This window comes from Gambusia affinis, linkage group LG19 (assembly GCF_019740435.1).
Source record: "Gambusia affinis linkage group LG19, SWU_Gaff_1.0, whole genome shotgun sequence".
Classification (NCBI taxonomy): domain Eukaryota; kingdom Metazoa; phylum Chordata; class Actinopteri; order Cyprinodontiformes; family Poeciliidae; genus Gambusia; species Gambusia affinis.
In genome coordinates, this window is record NC_057886.1 from 17,998,885 (window position 1) to 18,023,068 (window position 24,184).

General features: G+C 38.5%; 1 protein-coding gene across 1 annotated transcript; it reads left to right on the top strand.

The window, feature by feature from the left end:
• The first annotated feature begins 15,856 nt into the window (after window positions 1–15,856).
• Window positions 15,857–23,021, top strand: lfng (LFNG O-fucosylpeptide 3-beta-N-acetylglucosaminyltransferase). Its single transcript, XM_044099432.1, has 8 exons — window positions 15,857–16,403; window positions 19,671–19,719; window positions 19,896–19,998; window positions 20,088–20,241; window positions 20,327–20,412; window positions 20,986–21,151; window positions 21,288–21,373; window positions 21,468–23,021. The coding sequence occupies exons 1-8, from the start codon at window positions 16,011–16,013 to the stop codon at window positions 21,532–21,534; spliced, it is 1,104 nt and encodes a 367-aa protein (XP_043955367.1). The 5' UTR covers window positions 15,857–16,010; the 3' UTR covers window positions 21,535–23,021.
• Window positions 23,022–24,184: the final 1,163 nt, after the last annotated feature.

A 24,184-nucleotide genomic window follows, 5' to 3' on the forward strand; every position in this document is an offset into this window, starting at 1 on the left:
TTACTGCCCAGATCATGCATAAAAGTAGATTTTGTTTTCAAGAAGAAATAAGACCTCCAAATAAGCTTCTATTTATAGATCTTTGTGAAGACTCCACTAAATCTGAAGCCAGTTACCCAGACTCACAGCACACTTTTTTGAGTAATTTCAAGCATGTGGTTTATTGTCTGCTTTGTGGAGAGTCTGATAAGTTTGATAATCAACAGAAAGTCACATTCTCCTCTAGCCTGCAGCTCAAAGAAAATGACTCACAGTAAACAAAAAGCAAGCTGTGCCTTTTATTTGGAGGTTTTATTTCTCTTGCATCCCGTGGCTTTGAAGCTTAGCAGGTGACACATTTTCAGACAATAAGGTTTCTCATTGTAGTTAATGTTTATTGGGCAGAATTTGGCATCATGTCTGCAGACGATTTTAAATGTAGACGGGGGCACTGTCTCAGATAACTGTTTCAGGCCATCAAACTAATGTTAAGGTCAGACAAATAATACCTTGGAAAAGAAAATGTAATTTAGATTTTTTTTTTATTACAGGAAAAAACCTAATCATGCCAACTTGGTAGTATGTGGAATAAAAATTGCTCCTTAAATTCAACAGCAGGTTGTTTTCCCCTTGGCAGCAACAATTGACATTGTCTGTTTTCAATAACTGATTATGAGTCTCTTTACATCACTTAGGAGGATTCTGGCTCACTTTTCTATGTATAATTGCATTAATTTATCCTTTAAGAGCACAATAGATGTATTTAAGTTCACATCACAGCATCTCACTTGGACTTAAGTTTGGACTTTGACTAGTCCTCTTCAAGACCCCTTCAATGGTTTTGTTTTTACATTAAGAGGATGGCCATCACCATGCTTGCTCATCTGTTGATATTCTTTTTCTAAGATGCTGTTAGTTTTATGCCATTAAAGTATGCACACTTTCCTATTATAAGTCCTTAGAATATTTTTTGCAATGTATTCTGGATCATTAATAACATGTAATAACATATAATAACTTTTATTATATTTTGCTTTTAGTCAGCAGTGGTTCTTACCTGTAAATTTTCCCAAGGATGAATTTTGAGATCTCTTACACTGATTTTACTTAAGTGACTTTTTTATTTTTAATCTGGCGGTAGTCAGGTTTGGGTATAGTATGAGGGAACTACTTTTCACATTATGGCAGGTTGGCTTGGATCTATATTTTTTACTATAATGAATGAAATTATCATTTGAAAGCTACTTTTAGTATTTGTTATGCAAATGTTCAAAAATATAATACAAATAGTATTGATTAGTTAAATGTTTGTGTTTTAAGTTAGTTAATCCTAACCCTGCTATTGATTATTCAAAGAGCAGGGTTAGGATTATTCTTTGTTTTGTCAATGAAAAGTCAGATACAAAAGCAAAAATCCTAAAATCCTATTTGGAGTAAAATTTGAGAATTCTTGCTGATTTAAAAGCTAAGTAAAATGTGGTTTTGTTCTTAATGAATGATCTTTCAGTCAAGAAGAATGCTGCCATAGCAACCACATAGTTATATGTTTTCTTGGATGACATGGCCTTTTGCCCTGAACCCTTCTCTCAGTGGTGACACACTTTCCCCTGGAGGATTTCTCGTACAACATCTGCCTTGCGCCCCCCTCCCCTTCAAGTGACAGCCCCTTTTCTGCACTAACTCCAAAATCCAGAACACTTCTGCTCTGACTTTTCTCAATAAGACCCTTCCATACCCACCTGCTGAGAAGGTTAGAGGTCATCACCTCTACCCTTGGGACAAACTCCCTCTAGTCGGCATCCTTTTAGAAACTTGGCAAGGAAGAAAACAATTATTCATGAATTCTTCTGTTAATTTGCAAAAAGATCTCATTAAAATGAATAAAACTCATTTTTGATTGCATAAGATTGGCTTTGGAGAACTCAAGGGACATTTAATTTTCTGAAATTCTCTTGTGACCGCTAAATGTGAAGAGAGAAGGAGAGGGATTTTCCTGCAGTTTCTTTTGGAGCTTGGTGCCCCGTCGTGGCCTGAAGGAATCACCCAGCTCTCATCAATCTGCTTCCACATTCCACAATAGCTGACAAAGAGACTCCACTCTCTCTGCGGCAGATGGCTACGCCTCGGGCCGTCCAAGCCAAGCTTCTATTGTTCAGGCTCAGGGATCTGATGCAGGGTCCTTAACTCCTCCTCCCTCAGTGTCACAAGGGGATACCAGGGTGCAGAAGTGGATTTTAACCACTCCGGATGCAGTAATATCCAGAAAATGTTCGATATTTTTAGTGTTTTCAAAAAAAATAACATGCACTGTTGCTAAAAAGTAAGCTTACCAGGTTTAAAATACAGCAGATAAATAAACTGACAGACTGAAAACATAATCTCCCAGGATTATCTTGATTCCCACATGAATACAGGAGGGAAGCATGGCCCAGTGGGAAAACAAGCAGGCTCTCAGAGCAGGCTATCATGCTAGAAGTCATGTTTTCTCCTGTTATCTCTGACGCAGAGGTCCTGTGAGAAACTTTAAAACCACAAAACATCAACACAAAAAACAAACCGACAGAAAATGTGTAACTAGTTTTATATTGTTTGTCCTGTGAGATGAGATTATCTTAACCTCTCTTAATTGAATTGTTTGCAAAGTGAAAACAGCTTATACAGCAAAAAGAACCAATGATTCACTTCATTCACATAGAAATTGAAACAGATTTCAAAAGGGTAAAAAATGTGTTTGAATTATTGTTTCTGTATTACCATTGTGTAATAAATGTTTTCTGCTCTTTTTAAGTGTGTCAACTACAAACTAGCTAATCAGATTTATTCTGTCAAAATAGCAAAAAGATCAATACCATTGCCATAACATAGACTTTATTTATGCCAATATATTTCTAAATATATTAGGAAGAGTACAATACACTTTGATTGAACAGCATCAATGTGTCCTCCTACATGTAAGTTAAACATTTGGGAAAAAAACTTATTTTTGTTACGTTACAATCAGGTGTCAAGTTTTCCTGCAGAACCAATTTAGTACCAGCCCTCAGTCAGTGCTGGAGCCACTTTGGTACCACCCTTATATTGTATATATATATATTTTTTAAATTAGATCTAACATTATGGTTTACTTGTGTACCTGACAACAGTTTTACAATCTTGTATTTGCTCCCTTTTCCAAACTAATAAGGATATGAGGAGCTTTAATTACCATAGATGTCTTGAACATGCTTTCTGAAGCCTCTCACCAGGTTGACTTACTCCATTCAGTAATTAACATAAAGCTGCATCTCCATCAGGGAGCATGCAGCTCAGTCTCCTCAGGCTTTTGTGGAGAGAGCCTGTATGTTTAACACATCTGTCGTCTCCAATGTTAGAGCCCACAAACAGGTTCTGCCAGGCAGATCTTTTATTGGGCAATGAAAGAAACCTTTGAGGCTCCTGATAGATGCCCATCGTTCCAATGAATACAAAAAGCACCGTAATGGGGGTGATAGTAGTGCTAACCCCCTGAACAAAAATCTTCCCTTTCTGATGCTGATGTAGTCGGGTTAGGAGACAGGACATGTCTGGGCAAATTTTCTTAAGATTATATGTTTTAAAAAATGTCTAATAGAAGGGTTTTATTAAATATATAATAATAAAACAATCATCTTAATATAAGTAAACTTTGCTAAACATGAGGTTTGAATTCAATTAAGTTAAAAATGTAACAACATGTCAGATAACATTCAAATAGGGCTTGTAGAAATGTGGATACTGAAAAGCCAAACGTAGTTAGAAAGACCTTTTATAAGGTTTTGGCCAAACACTTTTATCTGAGTCTCACTATCTGACTATCTGTGGTTTTGTTTGTGGTCTCTAAGGACTTGTGATGTCTTACATCCGGATCCTTTACTTTGTTCTTAGCTCTGTTGCTGAAAACACTGACACAAAGCCATGAAACATCGTTATTAGCATTTTGTTTCAGTGAGAAAATATTGTATTTGTTCTGTTTCTGTCTTGACAGAACCAACGGAAAGCATTGAGAACAAGTTTAGTTGGATGCTTTGGTGGCTTTGTACAGAGGATGTTTGCCTCAGTGACACAACAGAAATAGATAAACAATGGACAGCACAATGCCCTATTTAAAGATGGTTCACTGCTATTTATAAGCCACAGATGAGACCTAATGAGGTGGAGCAAAGTTAAAAGCACTCTCCTTGTGTCTTGGCTCAATACTTTTTCTTCAATGTCAACTAAAACAAAACAAAAATGAAAAAGGTCTCTTATTTATATTATTGTAACATAAGTTCAAAACAAAGCTGGGCTTAACCTGGCAAGAGACTATTTCTCATCAGATAAAATCTTTTGTGAGAGCAAATGTGTTTTAGTGCAGTTGTATTTTTTTAAATTGCAGTGAAAGAAGTATTAATTTTCTGGTGGCGTACAGTCCTGAAAGAATCCTGACCGTTGTCCCTGCTGGTCCTTCATCATTATTTATCTGCTGGTGAGACCCCTTTTTAAATCAGAATAGACACTTGTGGCTCGACACAATGGGCAGCATTGTTTCGCTGTGAAAGGGGTGCATGTGCTTTGCTAATGCCGCTCTTGCAGCAGCCAACGTCCAGGACAACTTCTACATTCAGCCTTTGATTAAGGAGCACCGTTCTGCATGGATGGCTTCCTCCAAGGTGCCTGGAGGTTGTGGGAAAGGGCCAGGGAGAAAGTGTGGCCTCAATCCGCGGCCGATCCGGCCTCAGTGAATGGGCCACAAAGACTTCAATAATTCTGGGTCCTGCTTTGTCCAGTGGAGGTGGGGGTGTTTGTAGCTGTGGAGTGTCTGACCAGTTCTGACAGTTATATAGCGAGGCAGATGTGTGTCTGTATAACTTCTTCTGTTGCTAAAACTTTCATGAAGGTGTTCAAGGGACACCGTCTCAACAGGTCCCTGAGTCTGGAATTAGATTTCTTTCAGGAGTGATAATTTTAAGCATGTTTTCATACTGACCCAAATATTTTGGAGAGGGTAACAAATCTGTCCTCAAGGTGGGCCAGGTTTAGCACACTCTTTTTAACAATAGAGCCACATGCTGCAACAAGTGTTGTTTAGATGGGATGAAGGTTGAAAGAAGAGTGAAGGAAGTGAGGGTCATGTTGAGACCCTCTCTTGTTCTTCGTTGTTACTAGCTGTGTCAATTATTTTTTACAAATTAATAAAATTATGCTGCAAGTTCACGGACCAAGCAGTTTTTCAAACAGTTGAAGTCTCTTCTGATCCTTGCCTTTTTAAGACTCTGCTTTTGGGTAATTCTCTTTTACAGACTTAAATACTTTACTTACCTGCTGGGTAATTATTCTAATGTGTTGCATATGTTTTTTTATTTTTTCTAAACTGGAACCAGGTTTTGTTTACAGTGTGAAACGAGTACACACACACACACACACACACTGAGCAAAATGCTTGCTTAGCAAAATGCTCTCACAATCCTTAGAGTGGGAATCTTGATCAGGTTTTGATCACAATAAAATTTCAGTGATATTTATTATTAAAGTAGCAAACTGGTAAAGTTGAGTGTAGGGAGTGGGGTAAATTCTGTAACTGAAATGATAATTAAACCAAGTGAATCATATTGAGGGTGTTTCTGCCTTTCCACACATGTCAACACTGCTGTACTGGACTAATTTCTGATCCCTTTGACATCTCCATATCTATGACATGATCCGGTCGATCTCCATAATGCTACAAGGGATTCAGTTTAAAACTACCTGCAGCTGTTGCGGAGATGTCCCGTGGGAAAACTGAAAAGGCTTGTAAGCTTTACTATACTTTCCCATGGATATGACAAGATGTAAACAAACAGGATACAGAGCTTCAGCAGATCAGGATCATGTTTCTGACTCATGCAGTGCAAAGAGAAACATATTTTCAAAAAAGGAGGATACACAACTGTAAGAAAAAAAAAAAAGACAGCACATTTCGGTTTGTAAATAAGGCATAAAAATGTCTGCCTGCTACATCCCGATTCTATGTAATGAGCTTTTGACATATGAACAATGCCTCTGCTAATCCATTTAATATGAGAGGATCAGCTCAGCTGGATTGACAACAGGAGGTAAAACTCTGGTCTGTGAGATTGATGCTGCTCTGATTCCCTGGCTGGAGCTGAACCAGGTCTGGTGCTGGATGTTAATCCCAGCAGCAAACTGGTTATATTTCTCCTAAACTAACCAGGATTTGATGGTTTCGGTGAGGGAATGAATACATTTGTGGAGTCAGTTACATTGTAGGAATTTCTGACAGGTGGCATGTTCAGTATATCCAGTGTGAGTGCGACGCTATTCTGTCTCATTTCCCTCAATCTAAAATCCTCCTGCTGTCATGACAGACAAAGCTGCAGTATTAACTGCAGTGATCAGATCATGTAAATAAATGAGCTTAGAAAACTGTTGAAAATATATGAGATCAGACAAATGTCATTTCTGGAATTTATTGAAAAAGCCAATTAGGATGGAAATTTTTTTTTCTGAACTTCAATTTAATAAAGTTAGGTTTGTGATGGATTCTGAAATAAATACAACAACACACTTGGATTGTTTTAAATCTTTCCACTATGTTTGACTCTTTGGCTGCTGGCAGCTCTTACAAACTGTTTTGTGCAACTTTTCAAGATGGTGGGCATTTTTATTACTCAACCTTTGGAGGTGGAGGGGGAATAAATAGTTTTGATACAATTAAGTAAAATGCAGGAAAGCTACGGCAACTATCCATACCAAATCCATGTTTATAGGCAAAATTTTCCTCATTGTCTTTAATTGGTCTTCCATTGTTGAAGCACTGCAAATATTGTTTTTCAATTAATTGTTTACAGTGCCAAACAGATGCTGGTGGTTTTAGCACCAGTTCTTTGTGCTTTTACTACTGCCAGCACTTTCTGTGGTACCAACAAACTGATGTTATCTCAGCTTTCCTATTGTCTTCATGGAGGGGACAATGGGATCAGATTTGCTTTGTTTGTTCAGAGTATTCTCACCACCAATGGGACCAGTAGCTTGAAATTTTCTTAAAGTCATAAAACACTCACCATCATCCATAACTGAATCCAGTGAAGCAGTCATTGTTTGTGATGGTGCTTACGGGTATTTGAAGGGAACAATTCCCTTCAAAAAGCCATCTCCAGGAGCAGTTGAAAATAAAATTATTTCTTAGAACAAGCCATTTCATCTCAATCTCACATAGTAATTTTTTCAAACATTTTAATACTAATGCACATGTCCTCTGATTCTAATGTTCTCTGCACCGCTTTTGACCCATAATGATCATCAAATTGACCAACATATTTGATGTGTATTGATGAATTTGATGACGGCACTTGACAAAAAGTGTCATGTTCTGTGTTTTCCTGTGTGTTTCTTTCTAGTTTTCTGTGTGTCTGAGTCTCCGTGTTGTCCTCATATTGATTAGTCCCCAGGTGTGTCTCGTTCCCTGATTACCCTCCATGTATTTAGTGTCACCTGTGTGTCTGTGTCTTGGTCGGGTCCTACGTCTAGGTAACGTCTCTTCACGTTTGTTGTCAGTCCACTCATATAACCTGTTGCTACCGGCGTTTGAGCCTGGAGCCAGCTCAGCCGTGCTGCCCGTGTTCGTGGACATTTTGGACTATTTTTGTCACCATTAAACCATCATTTAACCGTACCTGGGTCTCTAGCGTCTACCTCACCACCTCTGTTACTGGTTTCATAATTGGTGCCTGTATGATGTTTTAAAAATGTTTTTATATTTTTATAATGTAAAGCACTTTGAACTGCCTTGTTGCTGATTTGTGCTATTCAAATAAACTTGACTGATTTGTAATATAGAAACAAAAGAAAGAGGAAAATGTAACAGTGGAGGAAAACAGTGGACTTGAATCCATTACTTTGGAAAAAACAAAAATAAAACAATTAAGGCAACATGCTAATGGTAACTCTCAACTATGAATCATGGAGTAACAAGCAGATAAAACCAAGCATTTAATGAATGGGATCTTTATTGTATTGTAATAATGAGTTGACTATTTGCTTGTGCAAAATCAAAGTGTTTTTTTGTAGATCAACTTAAAAAATCTCCTTCAGTCCCAGCTCTAATGTCACTATAGTGGAAAAGCCCTAAGGGGCTCCATCCACCTTGCTTTGTTTTTAACTTCAGAGTACTTTTTAAGGAAGCACATAAGAATGATGTTTACTCTAATATGGAAACACTAATATGAGTTGTATGAAAGGAAATAACAAAATCCCTAAGGGGTAGTTTGATTTTGTGATTTATATTACCTCCTGCTACACTGAAGAGGTGCTAATTCAGACGACATCCTGGTGGGTGTGAAGAGCATGAGAAAAAAGGCTACAATGTCGTACAATTGCCAAACTTTTAATCTTTGTCAAAACAGTCTCAGAGACCTCAGAATGCAAATGGTGCCACGTTACTAAAAAGCTTTTTAAAACACATAATGACACAAACTGTCTAATATTGTTTATTGAATGCATTTATTACAACTAATTATTTTAGTGCCTCTCGCCCAGAACGTTCACTGGAGATAGGCACCAGCAGCCTTCCTGACCCCACTGAGGACAAGGGTGTAAGAAAATGGATGGATAGATAATTATTTTGGTTTTTACACATAAAAATTTTTGAATGCAACCTAATATCTGAAATGCTATCCAAACCCCATACTTGGTATCTCCTGATTCAGAATGTGGTCATGACTCCAACATTGGGTGGCATTAGAACTTAATTACCTAATTCCCAAAATATTTTCAGCTATTTCTGTTTTTTCCGGTTTTCACATACCAGTAAAGTAATTTAACTACTCTGTGGTCACATCTGCTTTTCATTGTCATGGCTTCTTACTTTGCACAGCCTCCCATGTTGCTGTATATCATCCTCCACTCCCCGCAGCCTTGACTGAACTTTGCCGCCCTGCATTACAAAAAAACAAACAAATAAAACATCAGCTGACTTGTAAAAACAACAAGTTGGAAGATGAAATCTTTTTGAATGAGGAGTTGAAAGTGAGGTAATTGGTTGCTAATAAAGTTCTGAATGCAAACCAAACATTCATTAAAATCCTAAACGGCTACAGATGTGGAATTTTGCAGTTAACTAAATGCCTCTGCATGGGGCATGACAACAATCAAGGGGATCCAAGCATTTCACAGATTAAAATTGGTTTTAATTTTGGAAATACTAGTCAAAGACATCTTAGATAATACTAATACTAATACTAATAATAATAATAATAATAATAATAATAATAATAATAATAATAATAATAATAATAATTAATTGTTGCTCCTATCGAGTTTAATCAAGGCTTAACGCGGTTCTTGGTTCCAAGAGCCACTTATTGAGGACACGTCTTACAAAGTCCCCTCAAAAATGCCGTCAGAACTAAAAACAAAAGGTAACACAAACCCAAATCAGTTCACAATAAATGGAGTATTTACATAAATAAAAGATACAAATAAACAAAACCGTACCTCATTAGCCGCATTGACACCAGAGGAATAGAGCTTAATTTCTAACTAACTATTGTAGCTGCTGTTAGTTGTCTTGACAGCAGCTACAATAATAATAATAATAAACCTGAGATGGAGATGAGTATTAAAGGTTGATTTAAAAGAGGAAATCTTCTGTTGTGAGGCAACAATCAATATTTAACAAATTATTTTGTAATTTTTTGGCACAATTAATAGGTCACCAAAGTCTGATTAAAGTATCTAGTCAGACTTTTTATGTAAATCATCACTTTAGTTTGTTTATCTTCCATTCTTATCTGGTCTGTTATCAATTACTTTGTTTTTTTTGTTTTAAATAAATACCATATATTAGTTTTAAATCATATAAAGTTACTTTACTTGTCTAATAAAATAGAACTCACATCATGTTCTTTGAGGCCATGATCACTATCTCTGCCAGACTGTTGCTTTTCTGACCTCCCTGTGGAAAAGAAAGGTGGATTACACACTTTGAAACACACATAACACTACCATAGTGAAACTTCAGCAGTTTCCCACTGGAGTCTTCCTCCGCTCTGCCTTTCATCCCGTGAGAGTCTGACACATCCGACCGCCCTGTCTTCTCCACAGTCTCAGATCCCACAGTTCCATTCTTTCCTCACAATGCAAACACAGATCATGTCACTGCACCTCTTCATGTTACACCCTCCTTTAACACTGATGAGACAACAAATAGGAAAGCGAGCCAAGTCTTACTCGTCTGTTCTATTTTGGGCCGTTCCACCACATGCATGCCTGTTAGGCTTTAGAAGACCAGACTAGGCCGGACTCCCAATTTGTTGGTCATTTGATGTTCCCACAACAACAGAAGCCAGGGGAAAAAGAGAATGCTGGGAGAAAATTGGGGTGACAGAGTGGAAATAGGGCAGCGGCAGGGGTCACTATGCAAATAGATCATTTTCGCTTGGTTATGAAGGCAGTAAAGTGGGTGTGAAGTGAACAAGTACAACCTCAGCATGGGGAACTTTGAAACGGGACATCAGCCACCAGGCATGAGTTTCCTGTTTTTGTTGGATCCATAGAGTTATCTTTCTCCTCCACACAAAAATCTCCCTGAGCTCAAAGTGGAAAGCTTGTTTATCCATTCGAGAAACAAGTTTTCTAAGACACATCTAGGAAAAGTCAAAGGTTTACTCATTTCACATGGTGGCAAATGTGGTAATAAATGCAAATACGGTAGAGTTGAAAGATACAAAATAAAGGTTAATCTTAACATTTATGGTCATTTTTCTATTTGTCTTGGTATTTTTGTTGTAAAGTGTTATTTCATAAAAACTAAATACCTTCTCAAAAGGAAGCTTGAGCACATGCAAACCTCTTGTGACATAATAAAAGTTATGGCAACCAATCATTATAGTCAGTGTTTTTTATTCTTATAATATTTTTATTTTTCCTTTTTATTTAATGTATTTAACAAATGTCCTCCCATAAAGCTTTTGCCAGTATTTTGCATATCTTCAGCATAAAGTTTATATGAACAGTGTGTGTTTTTGGAAAATTTGGCAACAATAACTCATACTGAAGTAGTTTGTGAAAAGAACTGGGGCAGACCGGAAAAGACAAATTTCAAAGATCAAAGATCATTTGAACAGAAGTAATCATTTCAAGGGAAGTTAACATAAAAACCATACAGTCTGCAATACACACTTAACATGACAGAAATAAAATATCTATCTTGATTAAAGAGAGGAAACCAGTCAAGTTATAGATGTTTAAATTGTGAAGATGATTACTGTTTTCATCAACTTGTCTACCAAACATCATTTTCACTGTTGCTTGCGTTGAGCAAGATTTTCAGAATCTGTTTACATCTTTGAAAACTTGTTAGCCTATCATTGTGTTTACTAATGCCAGCTGCTTAGTTTGATTCTTCTGCCTCTTGTGATAAATTTGCCCCAAATACTCACAAAGCTGCATTACTAGTTTTTTTTTCTATTTTCAGAATATTGTATCTTTTGAAATTCTGTACTGGGAGGTCAAACTTCATTATCCAGAAGAGTTTTTTAAGTTATTAATTTACATTTGGAAGTGGAATGGAAATTGTCTTTAAGGCTGGGATTGGGCATGGAAATATCTCAGTCAACAAAAGCTTTTAAAGGTCCCCAGGGTTTGTTGACATATGAACTTGAAGGGTCTCCAATAGCTATCTGATTTCAAGGAACTACTTGAGGTTCTTTTCTAAGTGAAGAAGTTTGTGTTGTTTTGAGAGGAACATCAGTTTTGTCTCATATCATGATTTGATTTTAAAAAGTGAGCAGCTTTGTGTGAATGCATTCTTGACTTTTCTTAATATTCTATGCTTAACTTCATACAAAAAGTTGCAAAAAAAATTTACGTCTGTAAAAAGTAATATTTCTTTTGCCAAAAAAAGTTAAACGCTCAATGTTGTTTTATTCAGTTTAAAGATAGTGTCTCACTAAGTGTTTTGTTTTGTTTGCATTGAAAACCTCTCTTTAGCTTAATGGAGTCTCTGTTGTTCTGTACAAATTGTCCATGTTTACTCATCTCAAGAGAAGCTGAAGAGCACTCAGTGCCAGCCCTTTGAGAGATCCATCTAAAGATGAATGAGAGCAAAAAAAAAAAAAAAAAGCCGAGTTCTGAGAATGAAGCCGGCTCTCAGGTCTGCTGTGACCTTTAAACCCATCAGAGATACCGTTTCTGTGATGGGAAAGTAAACAGAAGTGAAGACAGGATCTTCACGCTAATCACTGGTCCTCTGAGAATTGCGCCTGATGTTTTTCTCTGAACTCACATGTTCACCCAGAGGTGTTCAGTACTTTATTGTGGTTAGCAACAATTCTGACTTAATTATATAAACAGCAGAAGAACAGAAGAATTCAAAAATCAGCCTTTCATTTGAGTAAACGTATCCAAGGCATTTAGCCAAATAAAGTGAGACACTCTTATAAGATCTCACACAATTTCCACAAAATAAATGTAACTAAAAAATTTTTTTATTTACACTTCAATTAAACTTTTAATTTAGATTCCCGGATGGGATTTAGCACAAAGGATTTTGAAGTGTGAAAAACAAGGTCTTTCTCACCACAATTAATTTTGATGAGGATAGTAAAGGAGATATAAAAAATCTTAAAGCATTGCAAGTTTACTATTGATTAGAGAATCGGTGATGTTGTGGGTCTTTTCCATGAACCCTGAAAAGCTTGTTAGAGTGTAGGGCTTCATAAACTCTTTAAAATGTCTTGGAAAATGTTTATAGGAACGATAACTTTTATACTATTAGCAGAATGGGGATGTGTGTTTTTGACACCTCTTCAAATTGATGGGTCTTTTTTCATAGCAATTATGATCTTGGTCTTTTTAATGTTTAATCTTGCTTTGTAAAATTACCTTTAATCAAACTTATGTAAAATTTTGCAAACTACTTTTAAATAATAAGCAGAGATAGTGAATAAAATATTTGATCTAAAAATATTCCCCTTTTGTCAGTTTTTGTATTTGTAGCTGGAACATTTATGAAAGCTAGAGTTTATCTCAAGCTGCTGTAAATAAAAGATAGTTGTACTTTTCCATGCTTGGTTTATCGAAGATCCAAGACTTAAAGCTTAAATCAAAGCATTATGTATCATCTTCAAACAGACCTTTGAAGTATTTGTAAGTAGAGAAAATAATTCAAAAGAAAAGACATTCAGAGATACATCCAAAGGAATGTTAAATGCACCAAAACGTAGGATAAATGGAAACAGTATGAAGCTGTGGCTTTCGGCTAATATCTTCCAGGTTTTTTCTCAACATCCTGGATCTTTTAGGAGTCAAGCTAACAGTGTTGGAGATCTATGTGATTTTGTGTTTTGTGGAATCCAAAAAGAAAAAGAGAAAGTAGCCTTACAAAAATGTCTGTTTAGTCATTTGTTGTGTTTTTGTCACGCTGTTTACACAACTCAGTAAGGAATTTTTTGCAGCATGCAGAGAAATACACAGTGAGTCAAAATTTCAAAATACAACCTCAGATTACCAAATAATCTAGAAAGAAAATTGTAAATGTTTACAAAATATTTGTGAGTTTTTGGTCATTTGTATGAAGGCTCTGAAGATTAAACGTGCCAGAAGAGATACAAAAAGCACTAAAATAAACTGAAATGCCAAGAAAACTTAGGGTGGAGCCCTCCCACTTGTCAAGCAAAGATCTGAATTTGGAATTGCAAAGCTAAAAGATCTGAAAACAGGAATGGATAGTCTGCTTGCACATCAAAAAACAAGCGGTTGACTGAAGATTAATGAAGGTCAGAGAAACAACCGCCTGTTCTTGGCTTCTGGTTTTGTTTAGATGCAAATGAACAACAGAACATGTAGGCAATTTATTTTCTGAAGGTCACAGAAATAAGAAAAGGGACACATCTGCTATGGCAATTTAGCTCAAATGGAAAGACAATTTTCCGACAATGATGCCTCTCACAAGGTGGGGCTTTTCTTCAATATGCCCAAGAAGAACATATAGCAACTTTGGGTATTGTTAATTTTTTTAAAACACAAATGTTACAATGGGAAAATGTTGGAAAGTAAGAAGAAAATAAATTACTAAAGATTTGAGATTGAGCAGCAGGTTTGGTGGTGGTTGGTGGTTGCTGGGAGCAGGGGTTTTATTGAGGCTTCTGCAGCTGCGTGCCCCTCTGAATGGAGCTCATGTCGTTTGGTCTGCATCCCAGAACCAGACGGCACTCACTGGTGAGAGCCAAAATTTGAATAACAAGTGTTCAAGAGAGGCCAACTGTTCAGATTCCTTACAAGGTCAAAGAAGAACAATGGAGTCTGTTTGTCTGGTGAACACACGGCTCTCATTTGGGTGAGTTCAAATAGTTTCTCCTTGGAAAACAGGAACCTCAAGAAAGTTTTCTAAGTGGTGCCCATATGGGGATTACTAATAGGCCTAGCATGGCAAAACTGGCTTAACAAAACAATGCAAAGCAATAACCATAAATTTTTATTAAAAGAAATACATATTTTATTATTAATTTACGTATTTTGAAGTTGGATTCAGGCTCGGAGTTTGCAATGGTTCTATGGTTGTCTAAAATGAAGAAATATGGAACCAAAAACAAGTATAGCTAAAATGCAGCCAGATGTTGTTTAATATTGTCAAGACAGCCATCAATGCAGTGCCCAGTATCCACCAAAAAGTAAGTACTAACAAAAAAAGCTCAAGTTTGAGTGATTCATTCACTGAGGAGGAAAACATCTGAAATGTTCTTTGAAACCAGTATCCTGGAGACCTAACAAACTCAGCAAAACACAAACTATCTCTCACACTCAGGAGAGATATAAAAAATATTCTTCCTGGTGCCCAGTTTGACCCTGAATGACAAGAGTGGCAATTAATTTAATTTATGACTAAATTAACTATCCATACAATAGGTATGTTTTACTCTAGAGTAAATTATATAACTGTGAAGTAAATGTTAAAAGTTTATTTTGATATATGCACCTTATGTACAACAATTGCATCTGTCTCTGTGATTTGTTTGATCTCTACTTGAACTCTCTGGGCCAAGTTCATGCCACTTGAAATCTCTGTGGCATGAACTGTGTTGTTTCATCTTAACTAAGGAAAGATTATTCAATTACCTTAAATCCAAGAATCTAATTGTTTCTTAATCCTGGGACAAACAGTGTTTCAAACACGAATACTACTTTTGGTGGTACAGATGAAAAATGTCATTTTCACCACTTATTTTTTGCTTAAATGAAGTTCATCCATGACGGTGTCTACAGTGTTTTCTGCATCCTTTTTTCTGTGTTGTGAAAAACACACATTTTTATATATATACAAAAATTGTCCATCAGATGCAGAAGACCCACATCATGTAAGAGGGTAGCGGCTACAGGAGCTTTTTTTGTTGATAAAAAATATTTACGTGCCTTGAATAACAATGGAAAGACCATTATGATTATTTATTTAGGTTTTCTGACTTAATTATGGTCATTTTTTCCCTGTGTGGTTTGTTGGTAAACAAAACTTTACATTTAGGTCAAATAATAAAACAGAGATATTGTTCTTGTTTTCAGACACACATACCCAAATTAATCTGATTTTATAAAGCAAGTCTGTAGCCCTTCATTAATTGAGTGGACATCATTTTTTTAATTTTGTGCCTTTCCTAAATTTTGATCGACATGAATAGCTCCTCCTATACATGTTGCTCTTTGATTACATAAATTCAGGATTTTCTTGGGTCAAACTTTTCCTTGTGAGATCTTGAAAACCCATATAAGCCGCAGACCCAGACACCAAACCAAACCCCGCCCAACGAACCATCACTGGCTTGTATGTCAGATTCACAGACCTCCCACGAGGCGTGGCCACTGTGAGAGATTTTAAATACCCCTACTTTACATGGAGGCACTCATTTGCTATGATCACTAAAGAGTTTCTGTATTTTAGTTTGTGTTTTGCTGAGGAGCAACACCATATGGACTTGGCATCAGTTGCACGTTGCGCCTCTTCATAGTTTTTGTTTTTTTGAAGTTGCTTTTAAGTTTTAATCATGCTGAAAAATAATGGGAAAAAGACAGTGATCTCCGTAGCCTGCACGGGATGCCTCTGCCTGCTGCTGCTGCTGCTGGTGGTCGCTGTGAAGCATCACCGAGTCCAGGTGGCCGAGGAGACAGACGGAGAGGGCGCAGTTGCGCGCTCTGCGCCGGAGGACAGCTCACGGCCGGCCCAGGATAAGAAAGGATTCTCGACCTACTTCACCAAGCTGGCCCGGGACCGCAGGGAGGTGGAGAAGCCCGTACGGACCCCAGCCGCCTCGGACCCCCCACCGGCTGAGGACATCAGCGAGTCTGATATCTTCGTCGCCGTGAAGACAACCAAGAAGTTCCACCAGTCCAGGCTGAACCTGCTGCTGGAGACGTGGATCTCTAGGAACATGCAACAGGTGAAAAATCCTTCCTGATTTTTTTAATATACAGTACAGACCAAAAGTTTGGACACACTTTCTAATTGAATTCAGTGAGAAGGTGTGTCCAAACCTTTGGTTTGTACTGTATATTTTTTTCTTTTCATATTAATTAGTTTGTTACAGCAATGAGCAAACTGCCAGTTAAGGTAATTCAACTTAATGACTAAATATTAAAACTTAGGTGATTAATGTTTTTAGGTGCTGCTTTATTCCTCTTGTCATCTTTCGACACTCTTAAATATCTTCACAGTTCCTGTAAACGGTGCTAAGTTTCTGCAACTCTGTCACTTTTGATTCTCCTCTGAATGATGTTCCTGAGAACGGAGGGAGCAGTTTCAGGACCCCCTGTCCTCCCTCTTCTTCCTCCCACCTCCTCCTCTCTGCCTCCCCACTGCCTATTATCCCTCCTATTCTTCGGTGTTCCTGTGAATGCCTCTGCTGCAATGGATGCTTCACAGAACCGACTCTAGCTCTGTTCCCCTTTTCCAGGACTAACAAAGCATCTTACTGAACAAGAAGAGGAGTGGGGGAGGCTTTCCCAGCTCCCTCTCCCCCCCTCTCACTCTCTCTGTTTCTCTCTCTCTCTATCTTTCTCCATGGGAACATGGGAACTGAGTCTGGTTCAGGCACACTGGGAAGGGATGGGAAAATGGGGGCTTTGATGAGAGGGGATGCCTGGGACAAAAGTGGTGCATCTGCAGGCAGGTTTGCACACTGGTGCACAAAGAGAGCCCTATTATTTCTTGAAGAAAGCAAATCAAAAGTGATTTTATCCTGCACGTTGATGCACTCCACATACAGAACAAGCTTGAATCACTTTTTGTAATGATATTGACCCATCAGTCACTATTGGCTCCAACATCTTAGAGCCGGAGAAATCATTAGTCGGATCTGTTTGAACATCTCCCATTAAAGACTTGAACACACCCTCGGCACCTCACAACATGTGCTAATTGGCTTGCAGCTACTGTCGTGGATCACATTAGTGACCTGCATCGTCCAGAGATAACAGCAGGACTGATAGGCAGACAGCTGGGGGGGATGAGGGGGGAAACAGGTGGGAGCGGTGGGGGTCCTGCAAGGACAAAAAGGATAGACTGAGCAGCACAATGCAAGAGGGAGTTTCTGGAGGAAGGGTGCCAGGTGGTCAGAGGGAGATGGAACAAAAGACGGCTTTAATGCCAGCCATATGATGCTCAGAGTTCCCACCGTGTGCATATGGCCGTCCTCATCAGCAGAGGTTTGATTCTCACGGTCAGCTGACAAGCATCCGTGAAGTTTGGATTATTTTTATGCTAATCTTTTGGTAGACGTTTTCACTTCCCTGCATTGCTGTCTGTGCAAAGGGACATTTTTTAAAATTTATATTCAAATGAAGTTGCAGTCTCTATGTAGAGTTGAAACCAAAAGTCTCCCTGTATGAGCCTTGAACATTTACAATAAATATTTCTGTAACTGAGTTAATAAATTGGCTTCAGTATGAGGCTGTAAAGTACAAATGGTCAGCCTTGGCACAGAGACAAAGCGTAGACGCATCATGCCTCTAACATATCCCTGAATTGTTTTTCAGCTCATTTGACTTGACAAAAAGTGCTGAAAGGCTGCAGAACAGAGAGGGGAAGGAGTCAGGGTGGAGGTGGCTGGTGGAACGAAGGGAGCCTGGTGGCCTTCCTTCCTGTGGAGCTGGAGGCAGCCAGCCAGGCACCACGTTCAGCTCAGACAGGGCCGTTCGTGCAACCCCTTCCTGTGCTCTGGATTGCAATGTACCTACTCCCTCTTTTTCATTTTCTCTTTTGTTTCTTATCTCTACTTTAACAACCAAACATTTTATAATTTTTTCCCTCTTGTTTTTGTTTTGGTTGGATTTCATACTCTATGAAAGCAGCTGTACCTTTAAGTTCCAGGAATCCAACAATGGCAGCAAAAACTTTTCCCTAAGTGCATTCTCTTCACTTAACTCCTGCAGCTGTATGCAAATGCGAGCAAACATTCTCAGAATTTATCCAGCGGAGACTTTACCCAGCATGAAAACTCTCTGCATTGTTCTTTTCAAGAGCCTCTGGCCACGTTTGGGGCTCAGAGCAGGAGGGGGAGTGAGGGGGAAGAGAGGCAGGATGAGGAGGAACAGGGGGTGAATGGCCACACACGGTTTTCGATTTACTAATCAGTGGTGAGACCCCCCAACCCCTTCCTCCCCCCATCTTTCTTTCTGTCAGTGCCCTGGCAGCTCTGGCAGCTGCCTCAGTGATTAGGCCATCTATTCATCGAGCTTTTAAAGCAAACAGCGCCAGCCTGTGATCCCTTCACCACTGAAACCACCACCTTGTCCTAAACAAATACAGACTCTCTGCTTCTAGCATAAAGGGGAGGAAGAAAAAAAAAACCATCTGCTCAGAATTTGCTCCGAACACTCCTGCGGTAGCCTCTGTTTGCATCCTTTATTGCGTAGAGACATAGATGTTTAACTGCGGATGCAAGAATGAGGCCTTAACTGACACAAAGCGCCCTGTCATGAGGCACCGTGACCTGGCATGTCCAGACGCGTGCCCTTGATAAGGTGGCGTGATGTTCGGCAGGTGCTGCATCATCTGAGGTGAAGAGTAAACATACCCCTGGCGGTTATAAAGCCTGTGGCCTCAGGCCCTTTCATCATACTCATTGAGCAGCTTGCACCTGCTCTGTGGGAGTTATCGGTGGCCTTTGTTGCTCACCCTTTTTTATGACTAATTGCTACATTCAACAAGTGCCCGCAGTCTCGAGGTTAAACTCCTCAGACGTTATGAGTCTGTCAGTCACACACCTTCCAGGACAAAGACGATGGAGTGTTGGCTGTAACTTTTTTCCGCCACTGTTTCAGGAGAGTAAACACTGCGAGGCTCCGTAGCCGGGCGAGCTGGCTGGTCCAAGGGCGACGTGATGTGGGGTGTGTGTGTGGGAGGCGGACAGTCTGCCTCCTGCTTTGTCGGTTGTCTGGGATGCTTCAGGGCGGCTGTATGGTTGCCATGGAGAGAGTAAAATGCAGGACAAAAGGCCTTTATTGAAGCAAGGGGTTGTTTAACGCAGTGTGTTTTCCACTGCATAAAAGACACATTGATTGATGCTAATCACAGTGGCTTGATGCGAGGAAGCAGGATTTTGTTTTGCATTTGATTGTGTGAAAGCTCCACATAATCAGCCAAAGTGTTTTTTTCTGTTTTCTATTTGGACCAAGTCATCTTATCCATGACTTCTCTTTGTTCACAGACTTACATCTTTACAGACGGCGAAGACGATGAGCTAAAGAAGAAAATCGGTAAGTTGCATGTGGAAATTCATCAAAAGAGAAGTTCTTTGTTTGAAAGGACCTTTCATTAACTACTAAATAGATTTTATGAAAGCTATTAAAATGTTCATTCTTTTCCTCAGCTTCCTTTGATTGTGCAGTCTCATAATAAAACTATTTCTGTTTCGGTCATTTTGCTCCTGCAGGAAGTCATGCAATCAACACCAACTGCTCTGCTGCTCATAGTCGCCAAGCTTTGTCCTGCAAGATGGCGGTAGAATACGACAAGTTTATTGAGTCAGGAAAAAAGTAAGCCTTGCTGCCTGAGGATGAGCTCATGCATTAATAGTCTGAAGATGATTGCATCTAATCTCTTGTTTGCTTTTCCTGCTTCATAGATGGTTCTGTCACGTAGACGACGATAACTACGTGAATGTTCGGACTCTTGTGAAGCACTTGTCTCAGTACCCCCACACCCAGGATTTGTACATCGGTAAACCAAGTCTGGATCGGCCGATAGAGGCCACAGAGAGGCTGGGCGACAACAAAATGGTACGATAAAGCATTGTTGTCCTTTATGATGTTGCTGTTTTAAAGAAACAGCAATGTAGTAATTGTCAGTTTTATCCTAAACTAGAAACCAGTCAACTTTTGGTTTGCCACGGGAGGAGCTGGCTTCTGTGTGAGCCGGGGTTTGGCACTGAAGATGAGCCCATGGGCCAGGTGAGAATATATTTACTGTTAAAACCAATGAATATTATTTTTCTGTGAAACCAGACTAAACTTCTGTTTTATTAAGATCACCAACATTATTTTTATTTGCAATATTACTCTATTCAAATTCCGATGTCTCCATGTAGTATTCACTAGATTTGCCTTTTAAACTTTGATTTCAGCCAAACGTTTGACTATCTGATCACCTCCCAGAATTTTAGTCCCATCAAAATTGAACTGGTGTAATGTTAGCATGTATGTTGCTTTTTGAAAAAATACTTTCTTCTTCTTCTCTGAGTGGCATTTCAGCCCATGTTAGGACAGCCAACACATACACAAGCTGTTTTTTTGCCTTACTTCTGGGATTGATGTGCACATTTGGTGCCAAGAAAAAATGTATATTTGGATTAAAAAAACAAAGAAGAGGTTATGTGTTTTTATGCATGATATGTAAATATCTGGTTTCAAATGCACCTCAGTAGAGAGACTGAATATTGTGAAAGTATCTCATAATGGGAAATGAGTTAAAAGAAAAAAGCATGAGTTGTGTTTAGTCTTAACCTTTGCTTTTTCTCTTCTCAGTGGTGGTCACTTTATGAACACAGCAGAGAAGATCCGTCTGCCTGATGACTGCACCATTGGCTACATCATTGAGTCTGTTCTGGGAGTCCCTCTGACCCGAAGCAGCTTGTTTCACTCCCACCTGGAAAACCTGCAACAAGTGTCCCGATCTGAGGTTCACAAACAGGTGAGACCCTGATAGGATTTTTGTTTTTTTCTGTTTTTAAAACTTGGATCTGCAGGTCCATGTTTTAATCTTTTAAAACATAGACCTGCATGTCCATGTTTTATGCTTATAGTCATTTTTCCCCTTCTGCTTCTAGATCACTCTCAGTTATGGGATGTTTGAAAATAAAAGCAATATCATCAGCTTGAAAGGAGCTTTTCCTGTGGAGGAGGATCCATCAAGGTGGGGACATTTTTCCACTTTTTCCACATTTCAGCAGAAATTTGACACATTTCCACATTTCCACTGATTCAGTTCTCTGTTCTCCATTTCCCAGGTTCAAATCTGTGCACTGTCTGCTGTACCCAGACACTCCATGGTGTCCCCCTCAGGTTGCCTTCTAGGGTGACTGCTCCTTTCTCATCCTCGTCCCCGTTGCGCCTCGGTATCTGAAACGCTCACGGGGACCAGTGTTTTTTTCGTATGAGACCATGTTGCTGCTGCATTGATGCCGCAGCCATGCATGGTCTGGAATGGTTTTACTAGGCTGCTGTGCGGCTCGTCTTTGGACTCTTTTCTTCCTCTCTTGGGCCACAACTCCACCCCAGGAGTTTGTCTGTCAGAAGGAAGTAGCTTTTGCCATTTAGCTTTGCAGGCAATCACTTGTGCTTTTTGTGATGTAAATGTTGCTTGTAAATGCATCAGAAATTCTCATAGAATGTATTCTCATATATTCAAGCCTTTTTGCCAGCACTCTATTGTTTTCTGTTAAAAACTGCAATGCCACTCAGGTCTGTTTTTGGCTTAGAGATATTTTATAACGTGAATATTTTTCTTCCTGACATTTGCATTCAGTTCTAGTCTGAACGACTCCGGAAAAATGCTCTGAGATGAAGATTTTGCTGTAATTTTACGTGAACAGTGTTACTTTTCCCACAACCTGAGCTGGCAGTTGGCAGATTTCCAAATGCATTCTTTTCTTTGAGGGACCTAATCTGAAGTATGTCAGAACAAAGCACTTTCCACCCCTTATTTTAGAAAAAAACAACTTTTTTATGATTAACTGACTGAGTTTATGTCCTTTTAAGACATACTTTAGATTTGATTCCAAAGAGAACTAAAATAACCCCCTGAGAGTCTAACTTCCCTATTCATGTCTACGTATTTAATAACACTCCTTGCATTAGTTACAATCAGGGAAAAGCAGTGAGTGGAAGAGATTGTGTTTCGGGGGAGGGGGTTACAATCTGCTTTGAAAAGGTTTTATGTTGTTTAAGAATTGCACAGCTGTGTTTCAAATGACCTGATGTCTGCACCTCACCTCTACAGACCCACTCACAGCAGAGAAGTACTGGCTAAAACAAGCAAGAAACAGCAACATCTGCTCGCATAATCCATGCTGCAGTCTGCTCTGGCTTGCACAAAAAGCATTAGGAGTTTATCTGTTATTGTCAGCACAATTGGTCCTTATTTACACATAAATCCAGCTGGTTATTGTTGAGGTGAGAGCAGCGTCAGTGTTTCCACATGGAGGTGTTTTGATCCCTCTGTGTCCTCTCTCACCCATATTGGGTTTCATCTTTATGGCGGTATTGTATACTGCACCTTTGTTTAAAAGAGTAGTGATTGTGTATGCTTAGAATGTAACGTTCTCATTGTGGTTTACACCAATTTTAAATGACTTGGCCAGGGTTTGTGTTATTTTTTTGGTATTGCCTTGAACTGTACTACATGACTGGTGTTTATTCTCCAGTATCTGGAGGGTTTTAGCAGTTCATTCCCACATCTTACTTCTCAGGGATTATGAGCTGATCCTGGTATTAACCACCAAGGGACCCACGGTGGGACCCGGAAAGTTGAATAAAAGTGCATAACCACTGGGAACATTTTACACAGTTGTCATGTTGTTACTTTAGTTTCGTCAGAGTTTATATAGAATTGCATTTTTTTTTCAACTAGTTGCAGGGAAGTTTTATGTAAACATGGGAGCAAGTTGATGCAAAACCAGAAGCGGTATCTCACACCCAATGGGGAAGCTGTTAAGTATAATATTAAACAATCTATTCTAATTTTATTTTTCTTCTCGCTTGACATGTATTTACATCTCTGTATGCATTTACAGTTGGACTGTTGTTTCTGCCAAATTTGCATAAAAAACACTTTAACTTAAAGGAACAGCAAGTAATAATTACTGACATCTAGTGATCAAGTTGAAGAATGCAGGCATGCTAACCATTGCAAAACTCTTAAAATAAGTTTCCTCTAAATTTAGTAACAGTTAAAACATATATTTTAAAACATATATAATATTTCTGTGTTTGAATATCTGCACAGTTTGTGTATAATTTTCCAACCAGTATAATTAGATTTATTAACACTATTAGATCCTCTAAATGTACAGGCATATCTTTAACAGGCAATGTTATGGCATAACACTAGAATGACAAGTTAATTAGTATAAAATAAAATATCATCTACTAATGGATAGACTTTGAATAAAGCCACCTGAATGATTCAAAAACCTGAGAACATAATAATGTTAAGCTGGACATGGTTTCATGATCCTTCAAATATCATTCAAGATGAACCATAAATGTGCAAATATGGAAGACACTTGTTTCATTAATGATAAAATAATCACAATAACACACATGTGCATGCATCTGATATAATAAGAAGCATTAAAATGTTCCAAGAATGGATCCTTGTGGCACTCCTAAAGATAAAAAGAAATAACCCAAACCTAAATGTTGCTGGCAGTGTTTGATAGACATGATTTTGTCTATTGAATTGCTTGTTTTAGAAAAAAAAGTATATCAATATGGATGAGGGAACATTATGATTGTTTACTTTGCTTCTTTAAAGGTCACAGACTCTGTCCAATATAATAGAAAAAGAACTGAAAAAAAAATACAATTTACTGCACATCAACAAGAGAAACATGTTATATTAAAAACATTTTGTATAAATTTCTACTAAAATGCTGCATTGGCAATATACTGTAACTGTAAGAAAAAGTCTCTCTAAGTTTTCTCACTTAAACTTCAGGGATAG